Source organism: Anser anser (assembly GCF_964211835.1).
Source record: "Anser anser genome assembly, chromosome: 5".
Classification (NCBI taxonomy): domain Eukaryota; kingdom Metazoa; phylum Chordata; class Aves; order Anseriformes; family Anatidae; genus Anser; species Anser anser.
In genome coordinates, this window is record NC_139725.1 from 12,499,354 (window position 1) to 12,518,149 (window position 18,796).

Genomic DNA, 18,796 nt, shown 5'->3' on the forward strand with positions numbered 1-18,796 from the left:
AATACCACGGCACTAAATCCAAGACATTTAAAAAATCATTACCTTGTTTGACGTGATACAGCAAAATCACTGATGAAAACAGTAGATGCTTGAACTGGAAAAATTCAGAGAAATACACACAAATAACACAGGCAATTCCATCTGCCTTGTTACATTTTTGGAGTAGTCATATCAGATGTATGTTGTTTATTCAAAACAAATCCTCCAAGTCACTGAAGATCTGATAGTCGCTGCTGTCATCACAAGGAAGAACTGACGACTTCAGAAAATAAACACAGTGCAAGCTAAATGTTTATAGCACATAGATTTCTAGTTTTCCACCTATAAATGAGTGGTTTTTTTTCTGTAACAAGCTTACCTCGTCTCTATTGATTTCTCAACTTACTCCATTATCAAATCTTGGAAGCTACTCCCCTACCCCTCAGCTCCCTTGAACACATCTCCTTTTTCAAGAGCAGAACACTGAAAAAACAGCTAGACAAGTCTGAGTAGATATTTATTACCATCAATGTGTGATAGCCTCAAGAGACATCCATGTATCATATTCGGTTAGCAAGAAAAGGAATCACAGTCTTCAATACCATGCTATTTTTTCCCTAATGGTGTAAGGACAGGCTAATTTGTAAGGCAGTTGATTGACAGTCTTCGGCAAAAGGAAGAAAGACTGTTCTCTCACCAAGTTTTATTGCCATTGGAATGTGCCAGGAGCCTCTTCCTGCCAACCTCAGACTCCCAAAGACAGGTCTGCTTCCTATCAGAAGCTGCAGCAAGCTTCTGAGGAATACCAGGAAGGTCTAGATATCTCCACTGGCTCAGTCTCTCCTGTAATACTATACATTTGCCATTTCCACCTAAGACCGTGGCTTGCTGTCTTGTCCTACCTCTGAGTCACTTCGCATTGCCAGAAAAAAAGAGTGTGAACTGGTCAAGGGGAAAAGTGCCACAGAAAAAGAAAAAAAAGCCTCATAGATATACTATTCCTTCCAGTTTTCATCTGCAAAGAAAAAGGAAATTTTGACTTGATCTGGAAAACATGAAGACCAGTAAGATACTGCTCTGAAAGCGGGTTGCAGGTGAGAAGTTCAGATAACTTAGTCTAGCAGTTTCCTACCAGTTACTTTCGAGTTAGGCCAATGTAACTTTGAACAATGTTAGAAAAAAGAATTATCAGCTTTCACCTCTAATACAGCTATTTTACTACTAGGTTGTATTACGTTCTAGATACTTCTTTCAGCAGTCCTTTGAAAATTATACATGAACTTAAATTCAGACACAGACATACAATGCTTTCCAAAGAGAAATGCATGGCCAAGAAATGCATCTCTCTCACACTTGCAAAAAAAATCTCCTTCATCTGCACTAACACAGAGCCACAAACACGCATCAATATGTTTTAAGATGTAGATACAGTACTACAGACAACCCAAATTTAATTTCTTTGTCAAAGAATACATTATAGCTTTATTGCTACTTGAAGTCATTACTAATATTTTTCTTAAATATCTGAGAACTGCTGCAATATGCAAGCATAAATAACCTTATGCCACATCTGTCAAACTAGACTATAAGCCATCAGAAAACAACAAAACAACAACAAAACCCTAACATTCAGTGCCTGAAAACAAATACTGAATAAATGCATGTCTCTCTCTCTAATGCCTGCCTTTCCGACAGACCCCTGAGGTAAGCTTAGCCTTGTGATAAGGCCTGAAATTAGTAAATAAGTCAGTATTATCGCAGAGTCTATTCCCTTTGCACTCCTGCCCCTCCTTCTTCCCACTGTCTTTGCCTTTCTTACCACTCCCTTCACCAGGAATATCAAAAAAGATAGCTGAGCTCTGGTGTATCAGACTCGCTTCCAGGCACAGACACTGTGACAGGCAATATCTGGCCACTATGAGGTTCCCAGCTATTTAGGTTTTAAAGAATTTAATATCACGGCCCACACATTATTCCATACAACAATTACTATAAAGCCAGGGGCTATCCATTTGCATAATAATGAACATTTTTCTAAAGAGGTGTGCGGCAAACTACACACTAATGAGTTCTAGTGCGTGTTATCTAAAAGTCACACTTGCTGTATAAAAATACTTTAATTAAAAACACAACCTCTAATTTTTACCTACTCGTACCTTTTAAACAACAGGCTGAGACAGACACCTGCTCTATTAAACAAACAAAAACATAGGGCTCACTTTCACAACACTGACTAACCTGAAGAAATGCACTAATTTATTTACGTTGCACTACTCCCATGTGTAAGGACTGCAGGAGCAGGCTGGCTACGTACGCTGCGCATCAGTAGAAAGGCATCCTGTAGCACAGAAGAGATGGTTTTGCTACATCAAACAGAAAAACATGGGTAATGCGGACATTTCTGCTAAATCTCAGCAGCAGATTCATCAGCACTGTAAAAGAAGGGAGGAACGGATGAGCGCATTTCGCTGCTGGAGAAACACTTCCAAGGACAGTCTGGAACCTGATCATTCCAGAATAAGTTTTGACAATCTAACCAGAACCAGAAGTTTTATTAGGCAGCGAGTTCTCTGTAGCATCCTATAATCCACGCTTGATACGAGTGCAGCAGGCTTTCCCTTTTCAGGGTTAGATATGTATTTTATTTTGAAATGAGTGCTCTTTATGCTATAATATATATGTATGATGTATTCTTTGTATTATAAAGACTACTTAGACTATATAGTACTTACATTTACTGCTAAAACATTTGGCTTCGATATCTTTGAAATTAGATTGATGGAGCTGTTAGGGTCCTAGCAATCAAATCCTCACTTCTACAGCAGGACGTGCAGTTAGAGCAACAAGGTCGCTCACACTTAGCACCTTGGGCAGCACAGACCCGGATGGCACTGTGAAAAGCCCCAACGCAAGAGCTGCATGGCATGTGCGAAAAAAACGAGAAAACAAAAATCGAACACCCCAAAAGCCTGGGGAGGGCTGCACCGAGAGCCGCACCACTGAGTCCAACATCAGAGCCTTGGCTCCGGAGCTGTCCCCTCCATTCCCCAGGCCCCAGTCAGGAGCTGGGCAGATGGAGAAGACAGCACTCAGCGCTGAGTACAGCCCACCTGCACAGCCCACCGCTGACCGGAGACGCCCCCCGAACCAAGCTGCCTGACTGAATTTTAAAATGTCCTGGCTAATTAATGCCCATTAGAGCCCGTGGCCATTCGAGATCAGGCGAATGGTGTCTCACGCCTCGGGGTGCGAAGACCCTGTCAGCGGGGGCCTGAGGCCGGCCTGGCTCGCCCCGCCGCCCCAGCACAGCGGCTATCGATCAGCGCCGCGGGCGCACGGCTCACCGCACAGGCCGCTGCGGATCTGTCCCCGCAGATCACACCAGCGTACTCCTAATCTGTCATCACCCAAGAGGAAAAAAGGCCAGCGTAAAACGAGATGCTACAGAGATGCATACACATGCAAGCGGGGACGTTCTTGCAGGTGAAGGCAGCAGTCTGGGTGTCCTGTCAGCACCAGCCCTCACCCCTTTGGGACTGGAAATTATCAGCACTCCTGTGTGGCTCAGTGCAGAGCTTCAGCATACAGAAGTCATCTCTACCTAATTTTGTATGGTTCCATTTAAATGGCCCTGTGTAAATGCTCTTCCATACAATCATTTCCAGAGGCTTTCCAGAATTTGGGAATAAAACCACCTGCTTTGGCAGAGAGGCGGGCTCAGCTCTGATGAACGTAGTCTGATCTATCCCCCTGCCGTACCCTGGGTTAAGATGAAGACCCAGAGCCGGGCATTCCACTAGAACAGCGCCATCAGGAAGTTTGCAAAAGGCACTGTAAACATTTTTAACGGATTTCCAGAGTCCTCTCCTCGGCAGTGTAACGTTTCACACAACCGGTCCATCAGTACAGAGCCACAACAAGCAGCAGCTCTTTGTCAGTCTCGTCTCTCAGCTGGCTGCATCTCCTCATCAACTTTACTCTCTCTAACAGAGGCTTTAAAATGCGTTAACGTGGAAAGCCAATACTGCCCTTCGTCACTTAACCCATCCATAAAATCAGGATATTCAAAGCACACCCAAATGATTGAGAAAGGTAAAATACACTGTTGTGCAACAACGCTGTGCTTATAAATGGATGCTTTTCATATCCTTAGAACTTCAGATGAACTCCTAAGTCAAGGCAAAGTCATTTTAAGCTAATAAGCTTCACTTGAGGTGAGGAAAAGAAGGGTCCCAGTGAGCACAGGATTTTTTGTTCATTATTTTATTCTCGCTCAATGTAAGAAGTGTCCTTTTGCATCACGCAAATGCCTTTGAGAATTTAATTTAGCATTGTCAGGCAAGAAGAGGATGGAAGCATGCCAATGCACATACCCCGAAACACTCCAACACACAGGGATTCCTTAAAGATAGATTTAATCTGATGCACTTGTCTCTTAACACAAACTGCATAATGTAGCAACACGAACAGCTTGGCAGATATGAGATAGCCATTGCAGATCAGGCAGAAGTCATTATTTGGACTTAGTTATCTATTCTTGAGGTATCCCCTTTCCTCTTTACAATATCACAGAATTGACATCTTCAATACCTTGGGAGGGACCCCTTCAGGGATAATTGTTTGGAAGGAGGCTCCAGAACATTAGCAACTGAAAAACAAAATCATGCCTAATATAGAAGACTGAAGTGGTTCTGACACTGTCACAACTATAGCTTCATTCTCCGGGAGAGAAAGACAAATTTGATACCAGGTATTTACCAAGAAACTTAATTTCAATCAGAGAGAAAAAAAAAAGTTGACATGAAAGAGGTTTGTGTGCCATGTTAGCAACTAAATCATTAGGACATAAATGGGAATTGCTGTTGTTCTCTTCTCTCCAGTTTTGCAGTAGTTGTAAACTTTTTTTTCATTTTCAGGCTCTGTATGCCAACATTAGTCCTTGAACGTGAACAGATCTACTTCAATTCAACCTAAAACGAAGGTGGATTTTGATCTTTCACTTGGATCACTGAACACCACCTAAAACGCTACCCACATAGCCACAGAAACACTGAACTTCTTACGAGTCTCAATAGTAAGGTGATTACCAAGAGGAACAGAAATAAATAACCCAGCACACCTCCCTTACAGAGCCCACCCGTACACGCTCCATCTGTTTTAGGAGCTGTCCGTACCTGTATAACAACTTACAGCACACGTACATATGCTGCATGTCATTCACTCACTTTCACACAACAGAACAGAGGTAAAGACCTGTCATTTGCACAAGTATTGGTAAGACGTCAAGAAATCACACGTGAGCTTTTTTCATTTTACATGAACGCAGAAGACTTGGGGGAAGAGGACAGGGCAAAGACACTACCAGCTGCCGGCACCACACCTGAGCCAGCTCTGGGTGAGACAAGATTCCACCGCCATCTCAAGTGCAAGCACCTCACCGCTCGCAGTCTTATCTTTGACAGGTCTAAATCAGCGCAGCTCCTTTGGACCACATCTTAATGTAAATTGACACAAGTTGGAAAAAGTCACACCCAATTTTCAAAAACTTACGCAAGTGCAATTCCTTTTACCAGCCAGATATTACAACAGGCATCAGCTCAACAGACAAGATTCACTGTTTACCTTATATAAATACATTTGACAGTCGTAGTTGGCACTGTTTCTTCATCCAAGAAATTTCGTTAAGACTCTAGCCTGATTAGGAAAGGACTTGCAATAAGGAAATCACACTTACTCCTACAGCTTCCTCATTAAAACCACTATAGAAACAACTTTAAGAGGAAAGAAAAAAAAAGAAGAAAAATAAGAACAGAGTACCCTGTAACAATCACAAAGATTCAATTTTACATCACCAATATGAGCAGAACCACTTATTTCTTTGAGCCAATTTCTTAACAAAGAGTGGCTTGAAATAGTCTCAGACAGCACGTCCACAAAATGTGTTTCAGGAGCATCTTAAATACATCAAACTTATGACCTGCATGCAGAAGCTGAGCACGAGAGAGATCACCAAGATTTATCCATGCAACCAAGTCCCAAATCTGACTTATTGATATTAAGTTGAAAGTAGGTATTTCAATGATCTTAATTACAAGGGGAAAAAAAATACAAACTCCTCAATTAAGAACTAAAACCTTACATAGACTGTTGTGCTTATAGAAGGTTTTCAGTATTTGTTAGATGAAGGCATGACCATCACTTTTTCCTCAGTTCTTTCACTCGGTGAATTTTTCTTGCATTTCTTTTTCCAAACAAGCCCAATTAGCGACGTTCTTAAAGCACCACACAGCCGCTTGCTGTTAACTCCATAAGCTAAGGCTTGCTGCAGTTTATAGGGGTTATACTTGAGTGCTTTCACACTGGCTTGACATCTCAGCAGCAATCAACCGCTTTAATGTCTCGGCACAAACACCCACCAACAAAACGGTACGCAGCCTACGTTACCCCACCTTAAACACTACTTGTTCTTTGTAACAGAAGGTCAATACGTGCGAGACCACTTATGCTCTTTAAGATGACTTTGATAGAAGGGAGCAGCAAAGTACCCTGAAGCAACTCCAACGTACATCAATATAACCTAAGGAAATGCAACATAAACCGAAGAGAAAAATACGGCATATGGCTTCAGTCATACCTATCATGAAGGTAGTTTCAACAAAAACCAAACAGAAGACGCACCCATGAAAAAGCTTTAGCCAGGTACAGTGTCAGACCTAGCACGCATCTGTGGCAGCATCTCTGGGCAATTTGGACTGGCGCTTCCAAGTGATGGGTGACCCCTTCTTGCTGATGATACTGCCACCCATGGGTGCCTACAACATCCACCCACGAGCTGCGATCCCTGCATGCTGCCTTCTGTGCCACAGGCCTGAGGATGGACCTGTCTAAAACCTACCAGTCCAGGAAGGCAGACTTAAATCTTTGCTTATATTGCCTTCTTTTGTTCATTTTTACATTAGATCCCAAAGCGTAGTTGGACAACAGAACACAAATAAGCATATAAAATGCACATTTAGGTCATTCCTAAGTACAAGTTCATTTCACAATTATACTTTCCTCATTGTTCAATCACAAGAGTGGTCACCAAATGACAGCAGAAGACACTTCAGTCACCACTACATGAACACATTTCTTTACCGTGTCCCGCTAACCTAATGCGAGTGTAACAGAGCTACTAATCCAAATAGGCAATCAGAAAGACTGGGAATGAAGGCTGGAAGTCAACTGAAGAAATATTTCCTCTCATTCCTCAACAGAAAGCGCATTTAAATCAGAACACAGGGATGAAAAGTCTTCCATGATCTAGGACAGCTGAAATATGACAAGATTACTGTAGCCATGTCTTTCACCTGCTTTACCGTGACGCCCTCAAGTCTCCTCTGCAAAGAAAAACCTAACTGTCAAGTTACTGGTAATGACTGACTGCCCGTTTTTGCTAACATTAAATAACGTACTAGAGGCTTGTTGAATTTGTGTGTATCAGCTATGTCATCTCTTGCATCGAAAGACTTTGTTGCCAAGGTCACATATTGGCGTAAAAACCGCTTGCTTCATTCACATTAGTAATCCGACTACCTTCAGTTGGACCACTTGCACGGTTTTTAACCCGATCATATTTTTTAGGGCTATATTACAAGTTCCAAGCAATCCGGCTTTGTAGTTCTCACTAGAGCCAGCCTAAGTTGTGCTGATAGATGCTATGCTACCCTGAACATCATGGTAGAGTACTTTTAAAGTCTGGCTGGAAAGCTAATACAGAGAGGAGCGAAAAGAACCTGCCTCTACTGATTTCCATGGTGCCATACAGAGCTCGATTTCTAGTTCTTGCAGATCAGCCAAACTGCAAAAAGCCAAGCCTCGTACCACTAAACAATAAACATAAATACCAAACCTTGCCTCGCTTTAATCAATAGAGGTATGAAGTAGATACCTAGAAATATGTTTACAGGAAGAAAAAAGCAAATCAAGCAATGCCTTTATTTCTATACCATAAATGCAAATCTAGCACTTTACTTGGGGAAGATATGCCAGATGCATCATTGATTGGCATATATACACACACTGATTGCTTACCGCTTCAGAAACACTAAAGAAAGGCTGACTTTATAGCCATAAAATATACCATTAATAAAAAAAATATGCATTTGTCTGATTTAAAATGAGCTTGGTTTTATTTCTTCCAGTACTAGTCTCATTTTTCAGTAACAGAATTAATCATCAGTAGACACTTCTAACGGCCCTGGATCACATACACATTTTTTTCCAATAAGAAATCAAAGAATTTTAAGCTTAAGAACATCACAGTTTATATTATTATTCAACTCCACCATAACAACTGCGTCATCTCAACACTTTTATTCCAAAATTGTTTTTCCCAGTAAACACAAGTCTAAGCGAAGCTCTCTTCAGAAACCTTTCCCTGGAAAATTCAATAGGAAATGAAATGTAATACTCTATTAAGACTTGTTTTGCAAACAGAAGTGAGAGAGATCACCCAAGCATGAAGAGTCATTAAAATGGATCTTACATATATCATTATAAATTTAATAATCTCCATGACGGCTAGAGTTCAAGTTAAAATGAATGTCAGCAAAGCATGACCAATTGATGTTATCCCAGCTGCCACTGAGCCTCACTTGGGGTTATATTATACTTTCAGAGACCCCATACTACATGTGCACCACATACCCTGAGCCAGGAGCAGATGGGAGATGTAGGCATCTATACCTATCAGCAAGGAGAGGCAGACATCACGGCATATTAATTTTGGTGCATCCAAACAGTCAGAGTCTACTTTGGTGTCTCAGGTCCCAAATGTTTTTCCCATCTACTTGATAAACAGTACGCTACTGTATGCCTGAAGAAAAAATAAAATATGAGTGGCCTCCAGAAATAAAGTCAATAGAAGGATTTTATTGCTGCCCTTATTGATTTTCTTCAGCTCCAAAAGGCTTCCTTGAAAAAGCAGAAGGAAGACCATGTCAGCTTATCAGGTAACAGATCGTGCTTGGTGCAATTAAAATATCTATTTTGGACTTCTAGTTGGTTGCCCAAATAAGTATTCCTTAAACATTATTCTTCTCAGGAAACAGCTATGTTTTATCTAATTTCTGAAAGTTTTCCAAGCTGCTTTGATTTCTAATGGGGTGACAGAGAATCCACGCTGGCTCTTCAGTAGACTCGATGAATTTGTGACACATGCCTTCTCCTCTCCAAAATTAGAGAGCACTGTTGAACAGCAAAATAATATTTGATGGTCCCTCTTACCCCCCACCCCAACTTATTTCAAGAGAAATACAAATCACGTACAAAAGCTACAGGAAAAGGGAGCTCTTCACACAAAGCCAAGTAACAGCGCTGGTTTTTGTTGTTGTTCTTTTCATTGTTTTAAACCAACAAACAAATCCGCATGGAAAACAATACAAATGATACATGTACAGTAGAAGCAAGTCAAGTATTTCAGTCTGTTTGACTGACTGGTGCCAAGAAAACAACTTTGAAGCCCCAGTTGTTTGCAAGCTACCGTTTTTCCGAGGTGGCAACTTCATTTAGGTCAACTTAATACACAGAGCCAATCAATTATCATTAAATAATACAATGCCACCTTGACACACCAGGCTTCCACAAAGCACTTGCGCAAAATGGGATCTGTCAGCTGACATTAAGTATGTTCCACCGTGCATTTTGTGTTGTTTCAAGTTGGTCATGTCTGGGAACTACACAAAAACGATAACATTATCATCAGGACAATAAGGACGCCGACAACTATGCCACATTTTCAGCAAATTTACTGGCCAAATCCCAAGAAAGCAATTTTTTAGTCTCTCTAGAGATACCAGTAAGAGTTAAAGCTACAAGAAATCAACAATCTAAGCAGACTTAGCAAGAGTCAATGTACATCATTTACACCACAGTTCTCTTCATCAGCAACTATCCAACATTCTGGAGGTATCTCCCTCACTTTACTCATATTGCCATTTCCACTCCCCTCAGCTCCTTGCTCCATACATTGCAAAAAGTCTGAACAGAAAGACAACTTTTTTTTTTTTAATATATAATGAGAAGAGATCTGCTGCGGGCTAGGCATAGTGAGCAGCAACTGCAGTTGACAGAAGAGTTATAAGGAGCTCTTCTGCCACTTGCATCTCATCCAACAATTTAAGCAGAGAGGCCTTTTGTCACTTACCCTTTTTTGATCTTCCAGTCCATGTGTCACGGGCTTTCTTTTCTGATGTTGGCTGGATTCAGAGCCAGGTTCCATTTCCCAGCTACACATACTCCTCCGGCCTCTCTCAGCTTTCCCTAAAAATCCATAGCACGAACAACAACAAAAATCTAAAAGTAACTAAAAAAAAATAGCAAGCGGACTCCTTCAGACCTCGTCCGTGCTTTTTGCCATCCTTCTCAGTTCCTGTTTGCCATCAGTGCTCATTATCTGACCGGGCAGCCCCCCTGCGAGCCTCTGTCTTCTATTTCAGCTCAGACATGGGGTTCCATTTCCATGCCTTACAGAAGGATGACGGAGCTGAATCCGAACCCAGTACTTTGTGCCACATTATTGCTCCATCAGCAGCCTTTTCAGTGCATTGCTGGCACGGATAATTTATACGTCAATAAAGGTGTAAATGTGCATTTAATCCACTGCGTTGAGATTATCAGCATCCCTCTCCTGGGCCGCCTTCCTCCCATAAATCAATGTAAACACTTCCCGGCGATAATTGCCTTTTGCCAATCTAGCAGGTGCTAATTACGTAAAACCAGCCGCGCACGCCTGTCATCCTCTTCTCGTACGCAGCCAAACCAACACCTAAGGGGAGGGGGAAAGGAAAAAATAAACAAATAAGCGGTTTGCGAGCAGGGCACGTAGCGGCTGATACTCCCTGCCCGCCCGCCCAAGCCCCCCAAATGTCCCTCAGCGCCTCCCTGGGGGCTCTTCACAGACCGCCCGCGGGGCTCCTGCACCCCCCGGTACCCTCCGCTCCCCCCCGGTACCCCGGAGCCCCGCGGCCGCCGGGACAAAGTTTCGCTCCGGTGCCGGTACCTGGGGCTGGGGCTGGGCGGTGCCGGCGCAGGGCAGCGCAGGGCGAGGGCCGCCCGGCTCCGCTCCGCTCCGCTCGGCTCGGCTCGGCTGAGCTCCGCCGCCCGGCGCTGCCGCCGCCGCTACTCGCCCTGCCGTTACCCGGGCAACCGGCCTCCCGCCCCTTCGCCCCCCACGTGGGGCCGCCGGGCCAATGGCGGGCGGGGGCTGCGGCCGCACGAGGCAATGAGAGCCGCGCTGCGGGCGGGAGGCGCGCACCGGGAGGGGAGGCCCCGCCCCCGCGCCGGGGAGGCCCCGCCCCCGGCCCGCAGCGCCGCCCTGCGGCACAAAATGGCGCTGAAGGGCCGGGCCGGGCCGGGAGCGCGGCACCTCTGTGAGGGGTCGCCCACCGAGCACTTGCTCCTGTGGAGGCCCCAGGAACAAGGAATTAAACCAAATCATGCAATTCCGGTGGCGTTTTAGTACAGGAGATGTTTTATAACGCATTAGGAACTCCACTTCTGCACAAGATTGCTGCTTTTAGAACATCCTTTAACATATGTGGAGAGTGGAGAAAAGGAGATTGTAGTAGGCTAGTCGGTGATAAAGGGAAATTTCACTTCAACAGGACTGCTGTAAAGGCCCTTATTTATTTTTCTCGGCAGTTTTATTTTGCCTTTCGCTTGCTTGCCTGCAGCTTTGGTTGCTGCGGAGGGTTTCTTCTGTGAATTCTTCAAAGTGATGGATTTTCTCTTTGAAAGAATCCTTGACTGTTGAGAACTACAGAAGTATAACCCTCTTTATTTTCTTCCTCTGCACGCATGATGTGTTGAGCGCTGAAAAGGCAGGTGTGCCACCACCTCGTCTGTCGATTTGCATGCCAAGAAACTGAACATTTGCATTACCGGTTTTGTACTCCTCAACTGAAAAGCAAGTACAGTGATCTTCTACGCTTTCCAGTTAAAGGTCATCTGCAAATATATGTTCCTTTCTGGCTCAGATTAGCGAGACATTCAGCGTTTTATGAATCAAAGGAGCACAAGGCACGTTTGTATTGATTAAATGCTGCAGCTGCACAAGAAGCAGTAACACACAAGATGTTGCACATATGTACTCTCACCAATGCTTACAACCTAGACAGGCAAAGACAAGAGGAAAAAGAAAAAACACATTTTAATCTCTTTTTTAGAAGCAGGAAGCTGTGGCGCAGAACTGATGAAAGGAGTTTGCCAAAATCGGCTCTCTAAACTAACACCAGCATCTTAACCACAGGCTATTCCCCTTCTTGTTGGTGCTTACCCTTTTGATGTGTTGCAGCCTGCTAGATAGGTGAAAGTAATCGTGTTAAATTACAGACTTGGACTCTAAAAAGATAATGATCAAAGCCCAAGTTCTCATGTCAGGGATGAGAACTGAAACCTGGAGCAATTTCATGACTTCACTGGGCATTAACACAGTAGTCATTTCCTTATTTAAGAATCCTTATAAAACAACAGCTAACAGTCATTGTCCTGTATAAATCAGTAACAACACTTTTTAAATGCACACCTTTGGTTCAGACAGAGTGCCATTCAAATCCCAATTGCCATTAAGAAGCCAACCAGTATGTTCACAGAAATGAAATGTTGCTGCGGTAGGAGCGCCAGCCTGAGACTCGGGGCTCCCAAGTCTGTCAGATTTCTGTCTCCTAAACCCACACCAGTTACTGGTGGAGAACACTGGGTCCCACAGGATAAAGCTAAATGCTTATCATGGGGATTTGCACTGTAAATGCAGTAAATCAAAGATTGTCTTTTACCACAAACTCCATATGAATTCTAACAAAATAAGCCCTTGGTCTTCGCTGAAACTTCCAAGTCCACAATAATTAAGAGCAAACTAATAACACCGAACATGCTTTGGGGTTGTGGGCTCCACAAGGACAGTAGTATCTGCCCCAGTGCATTTTTAATTACCACTGCGATACAACACTAATTTAAATTAGATGAAAACTACAATGCCGTAATTGCACTGCTCACCATACGTGTGAAATATGAGGCTTCCTTTGTAAGTGCATATTTTCTGACACTACAAAATGTCACTGAAAGTTCAGTTATAAAACAGTAAAAGATGCCTAAAAATGCTGAGTAGTATTCATACTCTTAAAAGACTAGCATTTTAGAATAAGTAAGAAGTAAGCTTCCTAATTAGAAAACAAAACATTCATAAACAGCTACATGCAATTCATCGTCTAAGGAATTTAAATAATTTAACTTTAGATAATCCAGCTTTGATCCTTAGACTGTAAGAGTCAACGTTTCCTGAGGTGTTTTCACAAACTTTTCAGAACAATTTTGAGTTCATTTGTCTGTGCGTCTGCTTCAAGGTCTGGTAAAACATCGTTATGAAACCGATGGCTGCAATGGTAGGGGTGTTTAGAGAGCAAAAAAACAGGGATGTTAAACTAAAATAGCAAGGCTTTCATTAATTTTTCAGGCTCTGTTACATATCTTTTAGCTTTTGGCTATAGCTAATCAAATTGAATGTTCATATAAGTTCCGAATTACAGCAATGAATTCTTAAAAATATCTTAATTAGCATTTTTAAAATAGTATTGTATAATGCATGTACATTAAGAAGAGTTGTTGCTTTTGAGAATCTATTTACCTCTATGAAATCCAATATTATTAGGTTTAGTCTTTGAAAGATTAACTCTTTAGATAGCTAATAGATTTACTCTGTGACAGACAGATGCTGTCATTCTTTGTTGTATTCTTTTCTTTTTTTTTCTTTCCAGGGGTTTTTTTTTTTAACTAATAAAGATTTCTTTATACAAAATGAAGTCAACTGCTCATTTATTAACGGAGCAAGATCGGTATCTAACATCTTAGAAGCTGCTTCACCAATTTACTACTTCTATGATCTGAAAACCATCAGACAAAAGAGAAAGTTCAAATGCTAAAATTAAATGGGAGATTTGAAAGAGAAGGGGCAGCTGTTCACTATGACTTATGGCCACCCAACACTCATTAGAAAGCGGGTACCCTGACCTCTTTGGGAAGAAGTACTTATGTAGATTCCCCAGTATAGCTCATAAGGACAGATGCTTAGATGTCATAACATACCATAAAACCATGCTTCTACAGTATTTTTTTCTGAACTGAGACTGTGTTTCACAGTGCCTTGTATTTACATTGGAAACATTTTAAGACAACCCTCTTGATCAATTACTGCATTGCTAGCCAGCATTTTTTTTTATTCTCAGAGTTGTGACTTGACTTCCATGACTAGAAGACATCTCCTTAAAGTAAATAATGTCATGCATGGCTTGTATGCATGAGCAGCTGGCATTTTTTGTGGTCTGTCATGATTACAATTTTTGCAAGGATTTGTTAGGATCACTGTGAGCCACTGCCCCAAGATTTACCACAACTTCCATACTGCAGAAGCAACTTGCTTGTTCCTTTAACCAGCAAATATGTTCTTTCAGGATATCAGAATTTCCTAGTAAGTGGCATCTCGCTACGCTGTAATTCCATCGGTATCGATGGCATTATTCTCAGAATAAGCAAGTACTTACTGTGCCTAAGGACTTCAAAATCTTGATATTGGCCAGTGTGCTTTGGAATAAAACAAAGGTGAGATTATGCAATTTGCTCACATTTGTTTAATCCTTACTTTGGCAGGTGAGGCTAAAAGCAGGCATCAGTTGTTTGTCTGTGCTCTCAAGGTCTTCCCTGAGCATCTGCCAGATGTGGTGGCATTCTTAAAATTCTCTCTGCTGTTAATACGTCCTTGGCCTCTGAAGCCTGGCCCAGCCGCCTAATTGGAAACAAACCCTTTCTCAGGCTGTCAAAGGAAGTGGGATGCACAAACCTCACACCACGCCAGCCTGGGCCCACGACTGCATTGTTACCGGAGGATTCGTGCTTGGCTGTAGGGGCACCTTTAACCATGGATAACTTCACAGTGCAAAAAGCTTATTAATTGTTATTCCCTGGAAAGGGAAACCAGCCAGCTTCAGTCCATCTCTGAGAAGCCAGCCTGACCTGGCATACGCCTCATCGTTTCCGAGACAGAAATCTTTATTTTGCTTGAACAGGGAACCCTGAGAGTGTCTAGGGAGATCTACATCCAAACAACTTGTCCAAAGCACATTTTCCATGTCTTCTTCTATCTGAATCTGTCTTACAAGTTAGTCATTCAGCCTGTTACACTGTAAAAGGTTACAGACTGCATACAAACATGTTTAATGAAGCTGAATACTGCAAGCATAAGCAGCAAAAATATTTTGTTTATTTAACATTTACACACACTCAAGTAAAAGCTTGTTAAGTTTGGTTGGCTAAGCTTGTTTTCAGAAGGGACCTAGGAGGCTGAAAAATTTAAACAAATCAGCATATGCATAACAAGACAATCATTCATGTTAGCATTCTAGTTTAGTAAATGATTAATTTTCCTTTGAGGAAGAAGTGGTGCTAAAACAACGCGAGTCTAATATCTAGTAGCAATATTACAAGAACTCAGAACTCCAGATTATATCAACACCATGCATATGTAATACAGGAGAAACTTTCAGAGTCTGAACTTTAAAGAGAAATCTGAATAAACATACGTTTATTTGAGTATTTGAATACAGATTCAAACTAGCTACTCTCCACAATTGGCTTGTAGATATCTGCTCTGTCTGCATAATAAACAGGTTACCAGAGTTTTCTACACACATTAAATGGCTGAACTGGAAGAGCAGAATAATGGCACGACAGCAGCACAAAGGAATTATTCTGAAATAAATCAGCTATGGTTGGAAAAGTTCATATAAACTCCAGTGGGATGATGACGGGTGCTGCGATATCTTTTTAAAAATATGACTAGCTACTCTGCTCTGGACAACTGGAATCAGGTCATCGTGAATGCTTTAACTGAGCTCTGAATGCAGGTTTGGTGGTAATGTGGGGGTCTGCACCGAGAGAGTTTTCTCTTTTCGACTTGTCAATAAAGATTGCAATAACACAAAGCCTTACCCAGCTGGGAGCCGTAAGACCAGCACTGGAGAGAAAACTGAAACCTCCTGCAGAAGGTCGGTCTTTTCACACTGGCTCAGAAGGCAGGAAACTGATCCTTTCCTCTCGGGGACAGTGAAAGCCAGTCAGTATGAGGATGCCTGGTATGGGTTAAGAGGGCACTCATGAATGCCTGAGAAAAACAACTTTCTGCAGATTTTAATTAATGGCTACAGGAGAGAGGAAAGTTCTTGTCTAAGCAGCCTCCTAAGAGAGGAGGACTTTCAGTACCCAAAACAAGAAGCTGAGTAGGCAGCCCTTATTTCCTTACCCTAACTCTGTCCTTAAATGCGCAGTACTGCAACGTCTTGAAAAGGCTGCTGGCTTGTTTCCCACAGGCTCATTAACAGTTTGTACCCTCTACCTGATTTTCCTTGCAGGGAAAAAGAAGTTACTGGGAAGGTCCCTGGACAATCTTGTGGTTACAGAAAGAAATTAAGATGAAAAAAAAATTCCTTGTGTCCCAGTAGTAATATCTGCACCAGTTTTTGAGAAGATTATTATGGGATGTTGGATTTGGGGATATTAATTCTGCTTAAAATGACTAGAGGCTTCTACAGGTTTTAGATTGCAATGGAAACAGAAGCAGCTGAGTTCATGAATGATCTAGTGGCTCCATACAGAAGCTGGCAGAATAAGAAAATCTCTGACTGGATAAAGCCCTGAGAAACTTGGTCTGATCTTACAAGCTAACCTTGCTTTGAACAGGGGGTTGGACCAGAGATCTGAGGTCATTCTAACCTGAATTATCCCACAAACCTATAAAAGCAGAGAATATGCTTTACAGAAATGAATGCTGATGTTAGGATAGAAAAGATGGTTCCCACCCAGAAAACAAATTATGCATTTTGGAAAGACTATGTTATGCCAGTTATTTTACAGTCTAAAATTACACAAATCTGATAGTTTTCCTAATCTAAGCCTATGGAGAGTAGTATGAATCTTTCAGCACTGGTGCAGTCCAAGAAGATTCAGCTGGATTTAACCATTTTAATCGGGGAAGCAGTGAGGCTGTGAAAAGAAGATTTAAACCATTGCTAAGAAGTTTTTACATTAACTATGCTAATAAGAAAAAGTCTTTAAAAAAATAGGCGTTTACAACCTTACATTATCTGTACATCAAAGGACAAAGTATTTGCCTCAATCCTAAGGTAAGTTTATATCACTACAAAAGTCACGGAACAGGTGAGCTAAGGGACAGAAGGAGAGCAGTTGTGGATTCACATTTTTGCTTTTATATTAATATTTTGCACTTCTATAATCCCTTTCATCTAAGGATTTCAAAGCACTTTACAGACATTAATGAATTAAGCCTCACAGCAGTCCTGAGAGAAAAGGTAATGATTGAAAGATTGTAACTCAAAGAGATTAATGGATAAAAGTGGGAAATAGCATTCCTAAAATTTCATATAGCACTTAGAGCATATGGAAAACACACTATTTTGCTCTATTTATATCCTATGCACCTTCAAGGCAATTCACCATACTGCCAAAAATTTTTCAGAAATGTTTACAACTGCTTATATACAGACAAAATCTGTTTGGATACAATGACAGAAGCAGAAATAGACAAGAAATAGATTAGTTTGAGAAAAAAAAAAAAAAGTTGTTTTGAACATATTAAATTTACAGAAACAACAGATTTTACAGAGTACATCTGTGCTGAAAGGGATTTGCTTTACAAATTACAAAGTTTAGGACTGCACCTTCCTCTGGAATTCTGTTACTTGTTTTGATGCTATTGATACGCATTTTGATTCGCAAACTAGGATGCTTGACATCCTCCTCAATCTAGCCATGAATCAAAACAGCCAGACGCAGATTGAAAAAGCTCCTGACTTAAGTTTCCCACCATTACAATACTATAATAAAAAGGCAAAATCCCTGCTTATTTTCAAGTCTTCATCACAGTGACTGAAAATTGGTAACTATTTTGGACTAGTCAGTAAGAGGAAGATAAGCCCAGACAGACTATAGTTTGATGAAAATATGAAATAACTTAAAAAAAAGACCAGTGGAGTTAGAGAGATGTTCACAGAGACCACAGCACATGGAAGGAGTCTTGGCACTCACCGGAATGGAGGCAGGGAAAATGCACAGTATACAATACATTAAGATGCACTTACACCTTTCATGCCCAAATTCCTCTGCCTTTGCTAACCTGGTATGTTTCATATATAAATAATTACCTTGATAGTTAGCAGAATTTGTCCCAAAGGATGAAAAATCCTGAGAAATGATAAAAACAGTATTTTTCAGAAAGCATGCAAAGTCTTTGATGCATGGGATCCTAGAATTTGAGGAGGAGAGCAGGTATTCTATGAAGCCTTGCATCTTTTCTTCCCCTTTTATGTTTTCATTGGTCACAGATACACTTTTCCTCTCAAGCATTATTTAGTTCTCCAAGACGTAAAAAAGGCATAAGTAGAACCCAAACAGAAAGTGCTGTATATCTTCTAAGAAGAATTTGTGCTGTAATCATTTAATGAGAGATCTCTCGATGTACAGCTTTCATTCAATGAAAGAGTCAACAATTATGTTAAGGGCATGTAATTTCCTAGCTCAGAAGTTCTTGCTGTCCTGGGGCATTAGGAAATTAACCTCTTCACAAGTTTCTTTTTTTTAAGGGCTTTTTTTTTTTCTTTTTAGTAATTGATTATTCATACTCTGGGCAGAACTAGAAACTGTGAAGTATCTGCTTACAGAGAAAATAGGTTCACATCAATCAAGAATACCTGTACTTAACAAGTGGAAGCTC

General features: G+C 41.5%; 1 protein-coding gene across 2 annotated transcripts in view; it reads right to left on the reverse strand.

Annotated features, from left to right (window-relative positions):
* The window catches only part of NAV2 (neuron navigator 2), a 425,654-nt gene extending 409,515 nt beyond the window's left edge, over window positions 1–16,139 (reverse strand). For both annotated transcript variants that reach the window (XM_083840326.1, XM_083840308.1), the window contains exons 1-3: window positions 16,000–16,139; window positions 11,688–12,129; window positions 10,166–10,786 (exon numbers count right to left, since the gene is read on the reverse strand). In XM_083840326.1, coding sequence (XP_083696452.1) covers window positions 10,166–10,255 — 90 coding nt within the window. In that variant the 5' untranslated portion in view covers window positions 10,256–10,786; window positions 11,688–12,129; window positions 16,000–16,139. The remainder of the gene's footprint in view (window positions 1–10,165; window positions 10,787–11,687; window positions 12,130–15,999) is intronic.
* Window positions 16,140–18,796: the final 2,657 nt, after the last annotated feature.